The sequence below is a fragment of the Aulonocara sp. 'chitande type north' Nkhata Bay genome, linkage group LG2 (genome assembly GCF_057382095.1).
Source record: "Aulonocara sp. 'chitande type north' Nkhata Bay isolate Kocher_YH1m ecotype deep benthic linkage group LG2, A_spYH_male_GT1.1, whole genome shotgun sequence".
Lineage (NCBI taxonomy): Eukaryota > Metazoa > Chordata > Actinopteri > Cichliformes > Cichlidae > Aulonocara > Aulonocara sp. 'chitande type north' Nkhata Bay.
In genome coordinates, this window is record NC_141345.1 from 32508891 (window position 1) to 32522998 (window position 14108).

The 14108-nt window shown below is 37.9% G+C and overlaps 1 protein-coding gene across 1 annotated transcript in view; it reads left to right on the plus strand.

The window, feature by feature from the left end:
- Positions 1-14108, plus strand: part of fstl5 (follistatin-like 5) — a 197731-nt gene that overhangs the window by 38466 nt on the left and 145157 nt on the right. Inside the window, exon 3 of the mRNA XM_086259763.1 lies at positions 6171-6201. Coding sequence (XP_086115889.1) covers positions 6171-6201 — 31 coding nt within the window. The remainder of the gene's footprint in view (positions 1-6170; positions 6202-14108) is intronic.

Below are 14108 nucleotides of genomic sequence, written 5' to 3' on the forward strand. Positions count from 1 at the left end.
GTAGTTAGAAAGAGCGGGAGTCAGAGTGAACAGATGGTAGGAACGTCATTGCGCTGTATCATAGTTGAGTGGGGAGCTGGAAGCGATGCAAAGCTGTTGAATCGACACAATGGTCAAAATCACTTTGACCTTTGAAGAACATTTTTTCACAGCGATGCTTTCTAAACATGTAGACTACACATATCAGCTATTTGGGACTTGTGATTCTTTCTAGCAACATCTAATCTGAAAATTGAGTATTTTAAGAAAGTGAAGCGATTTAAACTTCAATACCCAAACATCTTGTAATATGGTGCCAATAAACTGCAGAGATGGCACTTCTGCCAGACTGCAGTGCTTTATACCAAAGGGAGGCGCAGCAAATGATCCATCATCCACCTCTGCATGGACAGGGATGGATTCCATCTAACACGACCTGGCAACTTTAAAAAAAATCCCCCCAAAAAACGTACCTCTCTAGCGAGTTATATGATTTGTATCTTTCCATATCCTACATATCCGAGGATGAGGCAGAGCAAGAAGAACTAGTTTCCAGGAAAGCAGATGTAATGTCATTTGCTTTAGCTTGTATTTACACTTGGGAAGGAAGGATTTCAGGGATAGCTGGTGATTTTTGAACTGAATTCCCAGACTCATTGTTAAGAACAAAAATATCAACAAGTAGGCAGAGTGGCTTCCAGGCGCCTAAATCTATAAGATTTACTTTTGAGGGCTTGATAAGATGCTTATTTTATGCACTAGTTACATTTGGAATAAAATGAAAAAAATAAAAAATATTGTCTAATCCATTCCTCTTTTTGCAGCGAATGTAAAATCCAAAAGTGGAGCTTACTTCTATCCGGGCCTGTGAATAATCCAGAGTTACCTCATCTTACCTTGGGAATGGCTTGATGCTGTTTCATTTTAAAAATATAATTTTTCAGTTTGAGTGGAGGAAACAAAAATACACTCTGTTAAGATGCATTTAATCTGCTGGAGTTCAATCCAACAGTGCTACTGGGCTGTTTTTGTTTTTTTTTTGACAACATTGGATAATAAAGGAGAGAGACAGGAAGGAAAGGGAAGAAGGAATGACGCCAGCAAAGGGCTCATGGTGGAGAGCAACCCAGAGCACTGCAGTAAGAATTAATCTATGTACATAGTGATCTAGCTCTACCTCAGCACTTCCATTAATTCTGATAAAACAATATGCAAACAACAAATTTCTTTGCCTTGTTGGAAATTTGTTTCTTTCCTAGTTTTGGCTAAAAAAAAAAAAGAGTTACACATGTCTTAAGCAGATAATAAATCAGTGGTAAACACTTCCTTTAAATATTAAGAAATGTTAATGTAAGTAATAAAATGCAAGTGTTTCAGTGATATCTAGTTGTAATGAATATGACCCTTTTCACTTGTAGTGTCTCTTTAATCTCTCCACTGCAACACAGTCCAGTATTTCTACTTTCCCATTACTCTCTCTTGTACTGAAGAGAGTGTACTTTCCAATGTTTTGCAGCACCATGTGAATAAGGCAGACATATTTTCTTTAAGTACTTTTAATCTAACCACCAGTACATTTTGAAGCCGCATGGTGCTTTTTTCTTTATTGTATTCAGCAGTACATTATCTCTTATTGAAACTAACTGGTTTAGACTTTGTCTCTTTTCGCTAGTGTGGTTTGGAACTGCAGTGACTTTAATAATTAAGGTAATGTATACCCACATGTAGCGGAAATCTGACGAGAAGCCACAAAAATGATATATGTGCTTTTCCACTCCAGTGAAATTAATGTGCCAGGCGCTGTGATTACATCTCAGAGGAATGTCATTACAGCATCTGCATACCATTACAATTCGTCTTGCGAGAGGACAGAGGTAAACTGCACTCATCTATCTGCCTGTCAAATGAGACTGTGGAAATTTACAGCCCTTTGGTGGAAAAAAAGCCAAAAGTAAGCCCTTTTTCAAATTATGTCATTGGCCTTTTTGTTGCTTAGAGAATTTCTCAGCTCTTGTCTGGACTGCAGAGAGACTCGGGTCATGCTCTTGTCAATAAAGCTGAGCGAGCTGTGTTAACAGTTGTTTCAAAGTGAATTATTGTGGAGAAGTAATATCAAGTTGAAAAACATAGTCGGCTCAAAATAAAAGTACAGTTTAAAAGTAGATGATAAAGTCAATGAGATAAAATAACAATTTCATATTCTCTAATGTGCCTCATTTAAAAAAAAAAAACTAAAGCTCTAGCAGTGAAATATAGGGATGGAAAATAGCGAACTGTGCTTTGCTTCAAGCTGGGAAGGTTAATGCGATGTCTTTTCCTGTGCTTCGAAGGACAGCATTTGGCTTGGGTAACGTGATCGGACACAACCTTATAAGCTTTCCTCACAAAGAGTTCAGTCACCACGTGGTCATAAACAGCTGGTCATGTGTTCTACTCCCATGTGTAATTCCCATGGCATTGTTTCAGAAATTCACTGTGAAATCCTTTACATGGGGTCAGGTATAGGACACGGATCCCTGCCTGTAGTTATTATGGGTTTTATTGCATACGCCATTTAAAGTGGTGGTTGTTGCTACTCTTAATCTCCTGATACTTTGAGATCTTTCAGCCAAGGTCTTACATGAAGAGTTTAATTGTAAGAATGATGGAGGGCTCAGTGTGCAATTTGTGAAAATCACGTAGAAGTGCCAGGCTTGCTCAGCATGAGGGACTACAGCAATTTCTGTGAGTTTTTGTCGCTTTGACATCAAGCTGTTATGTCAGGACAAACAAAATGGAAGCAAGGACAACTGTGTGTGCAAAGCCCCATCCATCCTGCACTGGCTTGGCCACATGGCAAATCTAGATTAACAGGGGATAAGCAGAGCGAGAGAGAGAGGGAGAGAGGGAGTGGGGGTGGTGGGCAAATTAGATTGAGATAAAGAGACGGGGAATGGGAGGAACAACAAGATTGAACAGCAAAATTCACAAGAAACAGCTTGTTGTACAGTAGCGTCAGTTAAAGCTGCAACAGGCAACATTTGGCCTAAACGTGACTTCTGTCAGTATTATTTCCCCCTTCGTCTTCCTCCTCCTCCCTCTCCTCCTCAGCTGGTCAGTTTGAGCCCCAACCCTTGTCACTCATCTTGATGAGCTGTCTGCTTTCAAATGGCAGCCAGCCCGAAACTGAGGTAACCAGCTTTTGTATCGTCTCCGCAGGGGCCGAAAAGGCAGAGATGCTGTACGGAGCCAGTCTACTAGAACAATAACAATGTGTTGACCTGTGGTTTTCAAAGTCTTTCTGCTACATGGTTATTTTCCCTGTTCTTTTGGTTTATTTATTAATAGTTGTTACTTGTCAACATGATGAGTCTTAGCAATACAACTACTGGCCTCACCATCCTTTGTCAGAAACAGTTTGAACACAGCTACCCACAGACAATTATAAACGGATAAACCATGAAAAGACAGCAACGGTGTTATGATGCAAAGAGGCAAAATTACACATTTGTTTTCTTGAACTTCTTGACCGTGTGAAGCATTTGTTAGAAATTTAAGTATTTATTTGTCTGGGCATGCTGTTGCAGATACAGATACTGTGCATAATTCTAGCAAGGTACAGGTGCTGGATCTGTGCATTACATTACAGCATATTAAGGAAAAAGAATGACTCTCAATTCATGGAATTTAAAATAATCTACTGGAATATGCACATGTCTGTTTTTGTTCACCTGTGTACATTGTTGTTGGATGACCTTACATCAGCCCTGGCAAAAATTGGATTCAGCTCTGTTGTTTTGTCACTCTTCTCTATTGGTCAAACAAATAAACCAGTCGTGCTCATAAGGAATAGTACTGCGTACCGTATTCTGGTCACTTGTCATACTGGTATGTTGCAATTTGTTGTCATATGTTTCCAGATGGAGTGTATTTGGAAGTTGGTGGTCTGGAGAAGTGAGGTTTGTGAGATCTGAAGCGGGAGAAAGAAAAGACAAGGGGGAGGTGTTGCTGGTGGAGTGAGGATGGTTGAGAGACAGTGAGAAACACAAAAAGGGGAGAAAGAGAGATAGATGTAGGCGGTCAGCCAGCTAGCTGTGACAGGAGCAGATGAAGCACAAGTTGTACAGCTGGGTGCTTCACTGTCCCCGGAGTCTCGGGGCAGAAGAGACAGGCCTGCCAGTGGCTCAGGAGAAATCACTCTCTTCAAACGAATGAAGTGTGAACATTGTCTGCTATATGCAAATAAGCCCTATTTGATATCTTCCCTAACTGTAGTGCAATTCTAAATGTCAGCTCCTCTAGTGTGTGTGTATGTGTGTGTCTGTTTGGTGGGAGGGTTATACAAAGAATGTCAGAGAGCCACAGGTGTTTTCTCTGATTTGTATCTGATGGTCAGCAGTGTTTCCTGAAACATCCAGAAAGATGATGAGCAGAGAAAGCTGTTACCACATCACAATGTTTAACTTGAGCTTTAGTGATTGCTGGGTGATGTGCCTGCGCATCGAAGAAACCACGTGATGGATTTTCCATATAATGTCATAGCCACATTGGGGACTGTCAGAGTTATGTATTCATCCTCAACTTTCACAAAGAGAAGGCTGACATTTGTGGTATGTCTTGAAGACCATTGTCATTAGGAATGCATGGATTGCAAATTCTGGAAACATACCAGGGTAAAATCAAACTTGGACCCACTGCTAGTGCTTTGTAATAAACATGGTAAAGAAACTGTGCAGTTAATAGTAACCACTAAACACTAAGTTACTAATTTTTGGTAATTACTGGTACAGTTACATGTGTTATGTGTTCCGATTGATATTTATACATTAATATTTTGTCATTATAATTAAGAACTAAGAAAATGTAATTGTTTTTCACACTCTTTTGTATTATGTGTTTATTATTTTTTAATAAAAATCAGTTAACCTCTTTTAGATATTGTTTACAATAAATCACTATATCAATATTTATTAGATTATCAATCATATGGATGTTCTTTTGTGTGGGGTAGGGATTTCATTAACAGCAGGGCTCAGTATGTACAGACCCAGTATAGTCTAAATAAAAATATGACAATGTCAAATGTATACACATGGTACCCAGGAAGCAAGATAAGCTGTGCTACTCCTTCAGTCAGAATTGATATTTAAAGTCACATCTCTTGGATATGCTTACCCATATATCTTTAAAACACATTAAGTGCATAATATCCTGTTTTTTAATTGACAGGTAATCAATAGCGCATTAGGAAGAAAATGCACAGTAGGTCGATTTCTGTGCAAACTGAGAAAATGGGTAAACTGCTGTTTTCTTCATGCATTCAGGGACCACAGTTCATTATTGACTGTAGACCCGTTGCATAATGCATCTTCCTCATAACGCCACCCAGCTCGAGCTGCTAGAAAGAGAATCTGATTTTTCTGTACAAGAACGAGAAGGATGAGCTATGCAGATTTCACTGTAGAGAAATCAAATATTTATGCCTCTTTCTTTCGCATTCATGGTTTCTGGAGAGCAGTTACTTAGAATAGTAGTCCTGATAGCAGCATTTTCTACAACTATGCTCAATAAGCATGCAAATCTGTTAAAGCGCGGCTACTCAGAAGGTCCTAGTTGTTTGCTCTTTGGTATATTTGTAATATGTTTTTTCTTTTTCTTTTTTTTTTACTGCATATTTTTTTCTGTTACACTACATTTATACATTTATTTGTCAATTGAAGAAGCATCTGGACTACTAATTTGGTTAACTTGTTCAAAAAAGAAAGTTAAAACACTTGGATACAATGATCTAAATAGATGTAAATAGATATCAGAAGCTAAAGAAACATATCTAATGACTAAAAGCAAGAAGAAGTCAATAATATGTATTAAATAATATGTAAGTAAATAAAATCTCAGAGCTTAAGGTTTGTCTGTTATCCGTGTAAGTGAGTCAAATTGCCGTGTAAAGGTACACTGTTGTTTGGGTTGTTTATGCAATATTATTTAACATTCAGACATTCAGAGTTCTTGCATTCAGAATGAAGTCCTTAGGCTTTGTGTGATGATTGAGATGTGAAACACCATTTTTCAGAAGAATGTTAATATACTGAATGGACTGCAGAATGTCATTCATCTAATACAAGGACATGTAACTGCACTCATTTACCTTAATGTTGTAGGTTTTGATCTCATAGATCTTATCTCTGTTTTCTTTTTTGCTTTTCCAACAGGATGGCGTTCCAGAGAACCTGAGAATAAAAGGTGAGTTTCTGCCTTTGATTCCTCCTTCTTCCTCCTTCCTTCCTGTATGTCAACATGTTGTGTACAAGGGGAGGGGTTGTTGAAGCTACAGCCTAAGTGAAGCACTTTTGCTTTTTTGTAGTATAAAATATTTATGTAGCCTTTTTTTTAAACTAAAAGACAAAAAAAGAGCACATTTGATCAAAAACACCACAATAAGAAACCTACTGGGAGCATAACACTCTCTCATCTCCTCTTTCTAAAATTTTATCTCCTACACCAAAAAGATTTCATGCAATGGTCACATTCTTGTACAAAGCTTGACTTTTCACTTATCAAGATATATTTAAACCCTAAATGAATATTTTATGTTACTAAACTAAAATATACAGTAGCCAGCAGCCATTAAATAACAAAACTATCATCAGACACCAAACTGATAAAAGTCGTCGTTCTGAACGCAAACAGGAAAGACGAAAATCCAAAGACAACAGCAATTAAAAAGTTCTGTTTGGATTCCTTCAAAAACTGAAGTTATCAGGTCTGTGTGCAAGAAATCTGGTTGGTATTTTTTTGCTTGAAATGCCTGTGTCTAATTGTAATACTATGAATTGTGACTAAGCTTGTACAAATGTTGAAAAAAAAAGTAGACCTCAACCTAAACTTCGTCAGCTGCATGAAAACATGTTTTCAAGTTTTTGTTTGGAGACATTTTGCAGACCCTCCGCCAACATGTTTTGTATCTGCTCAAAATAGTTTTTTTTCACCAGTATATAGAGGGTTTTTTCACATTATACTATAGACATTTTTCACTCATTTAACCTCCTGCAATGCCAGGAGAATTAGGTCTGAGGGTACCTTTTCACACATGTAGCACATAAAAAGGATAGTCCACAAATGTATATAGTCAGGAAGGGTTTAGGGAAGTGGTGGTGTGGTGAGTAGTAAATACAAGGAAGGGAATGCAGATCAACGGGTAGCTAAGATGACTGTTTGAATCAGACATGTTACATACAGCTCAGCTGAGTAATATCTATAAAAGTTCAGTGCTGCATTGCATGCTTGAAAGCAGATTAAGTGAGCACTAAATGGTTATACCCTTCAGCGTCTATAATGGGAGGTTTTCTCATACTTTACTTTCAGCTGGGTGTTTTTGTGCAATGAGATATGTTACTCTTGATATGCTCAGTCCATGAAAGTGATTGAATTATATTTCCATAACAAGGAGCCGTGTGAACAAGTTAAAAATGCAGCGCAGAGTTTTCAATAAGCCATTTATCTTTAACACCAAATGCAGTCGTTCTCAGCTTTAACAAAAAAATTTGTGCCGTGAAGGTCCAGCAACCTAAAAAAAGTTGGATAACCTTAACTTTAAATGTAATTTTTTAAAAATGTACTCAGGACACACACACAGTATATTAACCAGTTATTGCATCGATAATGTTCATTTGAGTTTAATGTGTGGCTCTGTTCATTTGCAAAACTTTTCTCTTGGTCAGACAAATCGAAATTTGAAATTCTCTTTGGAAAAACATGCATGTTGCATTCTCAAGACCAACGAGGAGAGGAACCATCCAGGTTGTTATCAGTGCTAACTTAAAAAACCTGCATCTCTGATGGGATGGAGGTGCAACCTGTACATATTGCATTCTGTTTTTACGTACATTTTCCACCGTGTCCCAACCTTTTTTGGAACTGGGTTTCTATAAAATGGTAGGAAAAAACTGATAGTTGCAGCAGTACTTGGCACTATTATCTCCAACCAGCTTCAACTACCTCTGTGGATCTGGACAGTGGTGATGCATTAATGCACCATGCTCTTCTTGCTGGTTGACAGATACATCTCATCTGTCAACCCGTCACCTTTCTAATGTCTTCTCTTTCTCCTCTAAACAAGAGTCAATGTCAGGCAAAAGGTGGTCCTGCTGCCCAACATGCCTGCCACTAAGTGTTTGAAAGGGGCGCTAAATGGACATCTCCCCATTTTTCCTTGCCAGGGAAGGTCGAAGCAGTAATTGTAGAGGGTGCATTACCATAAAGGGCGGCCCCAGCTGTCTGCTGTGATTCACTTTAATGCACCATGTTCTGTAAGCCGAGAGGGGAGCTCTCACTTTGGCCAGTTTTCAGCAAACTCATTTCCAGCCGCGATAACGAGAAGGCAAGCAAACTGTAGGGAAAATCATAAATTATTCAAGTATCACCATGTACATTGGAGCCTTCTCGTTATTGTGAAACTGAGGTTGATTTAGCATTAAAAGGCCCAGTTTTAGAAGCTACGTCAAAATTAACGGATTGAATAGACATCTAGCAAGTCAAGATCAGAATAAAAGTCCCCCCCACCAAATTTAGTTTATAAAGCTGTTGTGGTTTCATGTCACTTGGTCAACTTTGAGGTAACCAGCAATCACATACATTTATTAGTTTTAAGATGTAGTTACAGGGCAGACATCTGGAGCAGGGCACTTACCTAATTAATGTTTCCTTCACAAATATAACTTGATATTTCTTACTTTAATTAACAGAAGCCACACCGACTCTTCCTGTATACTAAAACAGATGAAAAAGTGTGTTTATTATTCAGCTTTACCCTCACAGAAAATAAATATGCTAGAGTAGAGTATTTTAAAGATGCCACTGTTTATCTCTGGGTTTTCTACAGATCCACTGAAATACAACAACAAAGTCTAATATTATCCACAAACATGGTTATAACAGGAAAAACCCCATGCTTTTTAATTGTGACTCTTTAATGTGTTGTACTGATTGATGTTGTTCTAATACATAAAGTCATGGTAATGCACAGTAAATCTGACAAATTGTAATGTATAGAAAATATGTTGAATATAATCATAAGAATACAAAAAAATACAGATCCAGAAGTTGAATTTGACTTTTTTTGCAGTTGTAGCTTTTATCTTAAAAACCGAACAGTTTGGTGTAGGTATACCAGTAGAAGCTCTAAATAGTGCAAATAGTTAAAGCACAGATCAAAGTGGTAAAAGTGTCTTCAAAATCCTTGGTTTGTCTGAGCAACAGTCCAAAATACAAGACTTTACTGTCATGTGCGATAAAGAAATTGTCAAATATTGCTGTAGATATTATTGCACTGATGAACAGCTTTTCTCTCATAGTTTATATCAGTAACTACTACGTTACTGATATAAACTGATATTTTATAAAATGTCCAAAATGTATTATACAATCTCATCATTGTTCAATATGAATTCTCATTTTTTGATTTTAAGAAGAATTATAAAGGTGCAAGAATCCTATTTTAAAATGCTTTCCCCCTCAGTTTCACAACTAGTTTTGTTGTGTGGTTTATTGAGAAATTCTCTCTGTCTTTTTCCATGTTCATACATACTTGAATGTGTTCTCTTGTCTGAGACTGTTATATTTTTTTACCCTGTGATATACTGGCGACCTGTCCAGCCCTGAACAAGATGAGCAGTTTGTGAAATGGATGGATGAAAATTACATTCCTGCATTTACTGTGGATGCCAAAGCAAAACAAAAAAATCATAGATGGAATGAATGAAGCGCCTTATAAACTCGAACTGAATGTCAGCAAGGAAGAGACAAATGCCAAACGTATTCCAGGATGCTCGGTAATTGGAGTCCCAGAACGAGCACATACCACACTAAGCGAGCTTGTTATGCATACTACAGGAAGACCTTGGGCTGCTGGTGAAATGCAATTTTACAAAATAAATGGGCTGATTTAGTCATATGAAAAATGTGATTGAGCTTTTTAAGATTGTCTTCCCATTCTCATTACATGTAAGAAATGTCATTGGTAGCAGCACTATTAAGATTAATGACTTTTGCTGGTGTAGTGTATAAACAAGACACAGTAAAATAAACTTGCTGGTGTTCAGAGAACCTTGTTTTATTTAGCCAACAATTGATTTTCTTTCATATTAAGATGTATGATTCCGATATTAAAAAGCTTGGTCAGAGAGAGGGGAATAATGTTTTGCATTGGGGTATTTTTGTTTCTCGAGATTTGCCACCTAACACATCCCAAAGTGTCCTTGGGAAAGTTGCTTAACTCAAGTTGCCCCACATGGTGAACAGAGTGCTCATCAGAATGGGAATGAGAACCTCTAAGATTAAATTTACAGCATGACTAATAAAGGAGTTTTAAAACTAATACAAATATTTGGTGATATAAAAACCTAATATTCTGTTATGTTAGCCAATTTTTTCCCTCCCTCCCTTCTGGCACAAAAACATAAATGGATTTTCCTGAAATTGGTTATGTGTTGTTATTTATTAATTTACTTGTTTATGCTCTGCCCCGACTGTAATTCTCACTTAGCGTTTCCTAATAAGTTTAGGGTTACAATTTGTAGTTTCATGTTTACTGTCGTATAGGCTGGCGAAATGGTCACAACATCAAATATTTATTACATTTTTTAGCCCTGTACAGATTCTCGATCCACATCCTTACCCTTACCTGTGGTCATGAGCTTTGGGTAGTGATTGAAGAAAGATTGTGGATTCAAGCAGGAGAAATGAACTTTCTCTGATTGGAGGCTTGTCACTTCCTTCGATTCAGTCATTCGGGAGAGCGTCAGTGTAGAGTGGAGTTGCTTCTCCATTTTGAAAGGACCCAGCTGAGATGGTTAGGGCAACTGACAAGGATGCCTCCTGGGTACCTCCTGCGGGAGTTCTGGTCATGTCATACAGGGATTAGGCCCTGGGGTAGACACAGGACACATATCACTCGACTGGTTCGGGAACATCTCTGTGTTCCCACAGGTGAGCTCGGGGAGTTGGCTGGGGAGAGGGAGGTCTAGGTTTCTCTGCTTAGGTTATTGCCCATGCAACCTGGCCCACCAGATAAGTAGAAGAAAATGGATAGATGGATGACTGACAGACGGACACAATCAACACCCCTTCAGCTGTGTTGAACACTCCGTTACATGTGCTCAAACACACAAAACAAAATACAGGTCAGTATTGATCTAGTTATAGTGAGCACATCCTAGGTTTAGAACCTGTATTCTCACTTGGCACCATAGCCTTGTTCTGTGAGGAAAGCTTTGGAGTTCAGTTGAATCAAACCCAGGCCCACCGGTTAATTATAAATGCATTTTAAAGCAACTATGAATATCTATGAATGTATATCATGAATATCTCTCCGGTGCTTTTCTGTTATTCATATTAATTTTACACGAGTAGTCACCAGAGTCCAATATAAACAACCACACTTTTGTGCTTTACTTTGTATAGTTATTGCTACTTACTTGATGTATATAAACACAAAAATCAAACAATAAAAAACCAATCATGTAATACCATTGAAGTTTAGCAGATGAGTCAAATCTTATACCTGCAGAAAATGTGTTGATTTATGTATTTTTGTTGAGTGAACAGGTGAAGTGCTGACGTGCGAATTTGGCTGCTGATGAAAGATTTCCTTACAGACGTGGACTATTCCTATTAGTATGTTACAGCCTTTCAGATTTGAACTCTGCACAAGAGCAAACATCTTGTTTTGTTTCCTGGCACAAATGTTTATGTTCTTCTAATCTATGTCGTCTCGCGTAATTTATTCATTTGTATGCATGGCAACTGCCTACTGCTTACTCCTACCAAACCCGAGCCCATAGCAGTACATTTGAATAATTCAAAAGCTGCAAACACCAAGCTCTAAATTGTATATTAATTCTAAAATTACACACCACCCCCTGGGACTGGGTTGCACTTTTAATAACTCGTCACAGCTGTACTGAGGAGAGGTGAATGCTGCGTTCCTCTGCACCTTTCTCAGACAGAATTATTGGAAGACTCCCTGTTGTTCCATCTAGCGTCACTGTTTTGCCACAATTGAATTTGTAATGGCTTTCATACAGTAAGTCTTAATCAAGTTATTGTAGATTCATGAAGTGCTGTCTTTTCCTGGGCAGGGAAGGAAGCAGTTTTAAAGAGATGCTATGGGACTACACTGCACCATCTGCTTATGAGCACCCCAGTCAGTCTTAGATGAGTGGCTGGGTTTAAAAAAACAGAAAACAGGCCCTATAGGATTTGCCTTTTGAATCCCCGCAGGACCTTGTGGCTAGATTTACAGGCCACTTATGCTCCTTGACCCACTAAGCCATTAGAGGACACTCGTGTCTGCCCTAAATACTGTATGGTACAACACTTTCACCTTCTCAGGGGAAAAAGCCAGCTGTACCTTGCTTGGTCACGTTGCACTTCAGAAAGCGTTAGACTGTGTTTGCACTGGAGGTCTTCATGCTCTGTTTTAAATTGATGCCCAGATCCTTCAATATAGCTCATAGACTGTCTGATAGCAATATGACCTTAAAGGCACAGGTGAAACACTCATCAAAAAAATGCATGATATTACAAGTGGAGATCTTTTATTCAGTTCTTTTTTTTAGGCTCATCATCCTACTATAAAAAAACAACTTTAAGGGTGTCTGAAATGGGTTTTCCATGTACAATATCCTGTTATAGAACCAGTGACGTAGCTAATGAGCCTGTGTTTATAGTCTTAACAAGCTGAGGCCTGATATCCTGAATAAGGAATCCTTTTTAAAATTTGTATAACACAAAGCCAAACACTGCGGTTCATCTAATGGCCGCCTAAGTCAGTTCCTGTAGAGTCCCAGCTATTTCTGATCGTTACAACAAATTTTCCCTGTCATGACAACGACTGCATTAAAAACAAATAAAATAATAAATGACTGCCTTCAGTGCCAGGTGGATGCCAACAATTGCACTCCTAGTTGACTGTACGACTTTACCTCTGCCAATTTAAGTCACTAATTTGGACCTCTTGGCCTTTTTGAAGATTTTAATTCAGTTAACTGACAAATATAATGGATTGCTGTTTGGCTAATTGTACTAACAGCCTGGCCCTGAAGTCTGTGCTTAAGATTTGGCGACTGAAACTTTTGTTTTATTAATATAACTTTGTGTCTTTGTGATGCTACCTTACTTAGCTTTCTAGTGTTGTTAGCTGATAATTTTATCCTCACAATGGCTTCAGAATATCGTGACGGAAATGGCAAAAATACTAAAATCAAGGCTTCAAATACAAGTTTCCAAACAATGGGTAATGTCATAATGGGTATGTTGTTCTGTTGTATACAGTCTGTATTAAATACTCTGAGGAATAGTGTTTAGCAGCTGAGTAACAATTATCCCTGTCCTTCTAATCTTTAGTTACATCACCTCTGGCATTACGTGTAATACAAAATAACTGTAATATGGTCATTTGAAGGCTTATCACTGTACAGTTGTTTCTATTAAGCAGGACTTTTTAAAGACTATGTAAAGTTATGGTGGCATTTGACTTGATTATCCTATTATAAACCAGTCAAAGTATTTTGTATGCCGCAGAGTGCTTAACATCAGATGGGGTCATTGTTTTGTTTGATTGGCCAGGGCTGCTGAAGTTATATTGAATGATTTTTCTAGGCATGTCTGGCCTCCTGTGCCTCCTTGGGGTCAGGACTCCTGCTACCCCAGTGTAGACATGTCAGTGAAATTAATGGGGAAGCTGCATTTTTTTGTCACATTAATTTTGCTGTCCTGACCCTTGACAACAAAGATGGCAGAAAAGGCTAAAGAGCATCAAACAAGCTATAGCACAAGCATTTAGAGGGTGGGCTTACCAACACTGTTAAACCAACACACACACAATCCAAGATTTTAAAAAAAACACACTAAAGCAAATTTAATAATTTAACAATATTGTTTTGTTTCATTTGATAAGTTGTATTTTTGTGGGCAAAAGCAACAACACTAAAACTGACCATTTATTTTAGACCTACATGTAAAAAAACAAAAGACAAAATAAAAAACTAACCAAAAAAAAACCCTCAAACAACAAACTGGTGAAAAAAACAAAGACAAACCACAGCATTCAAAACGTTTCATGATTGTCCATCTTTCAAGAAGTTTAATGT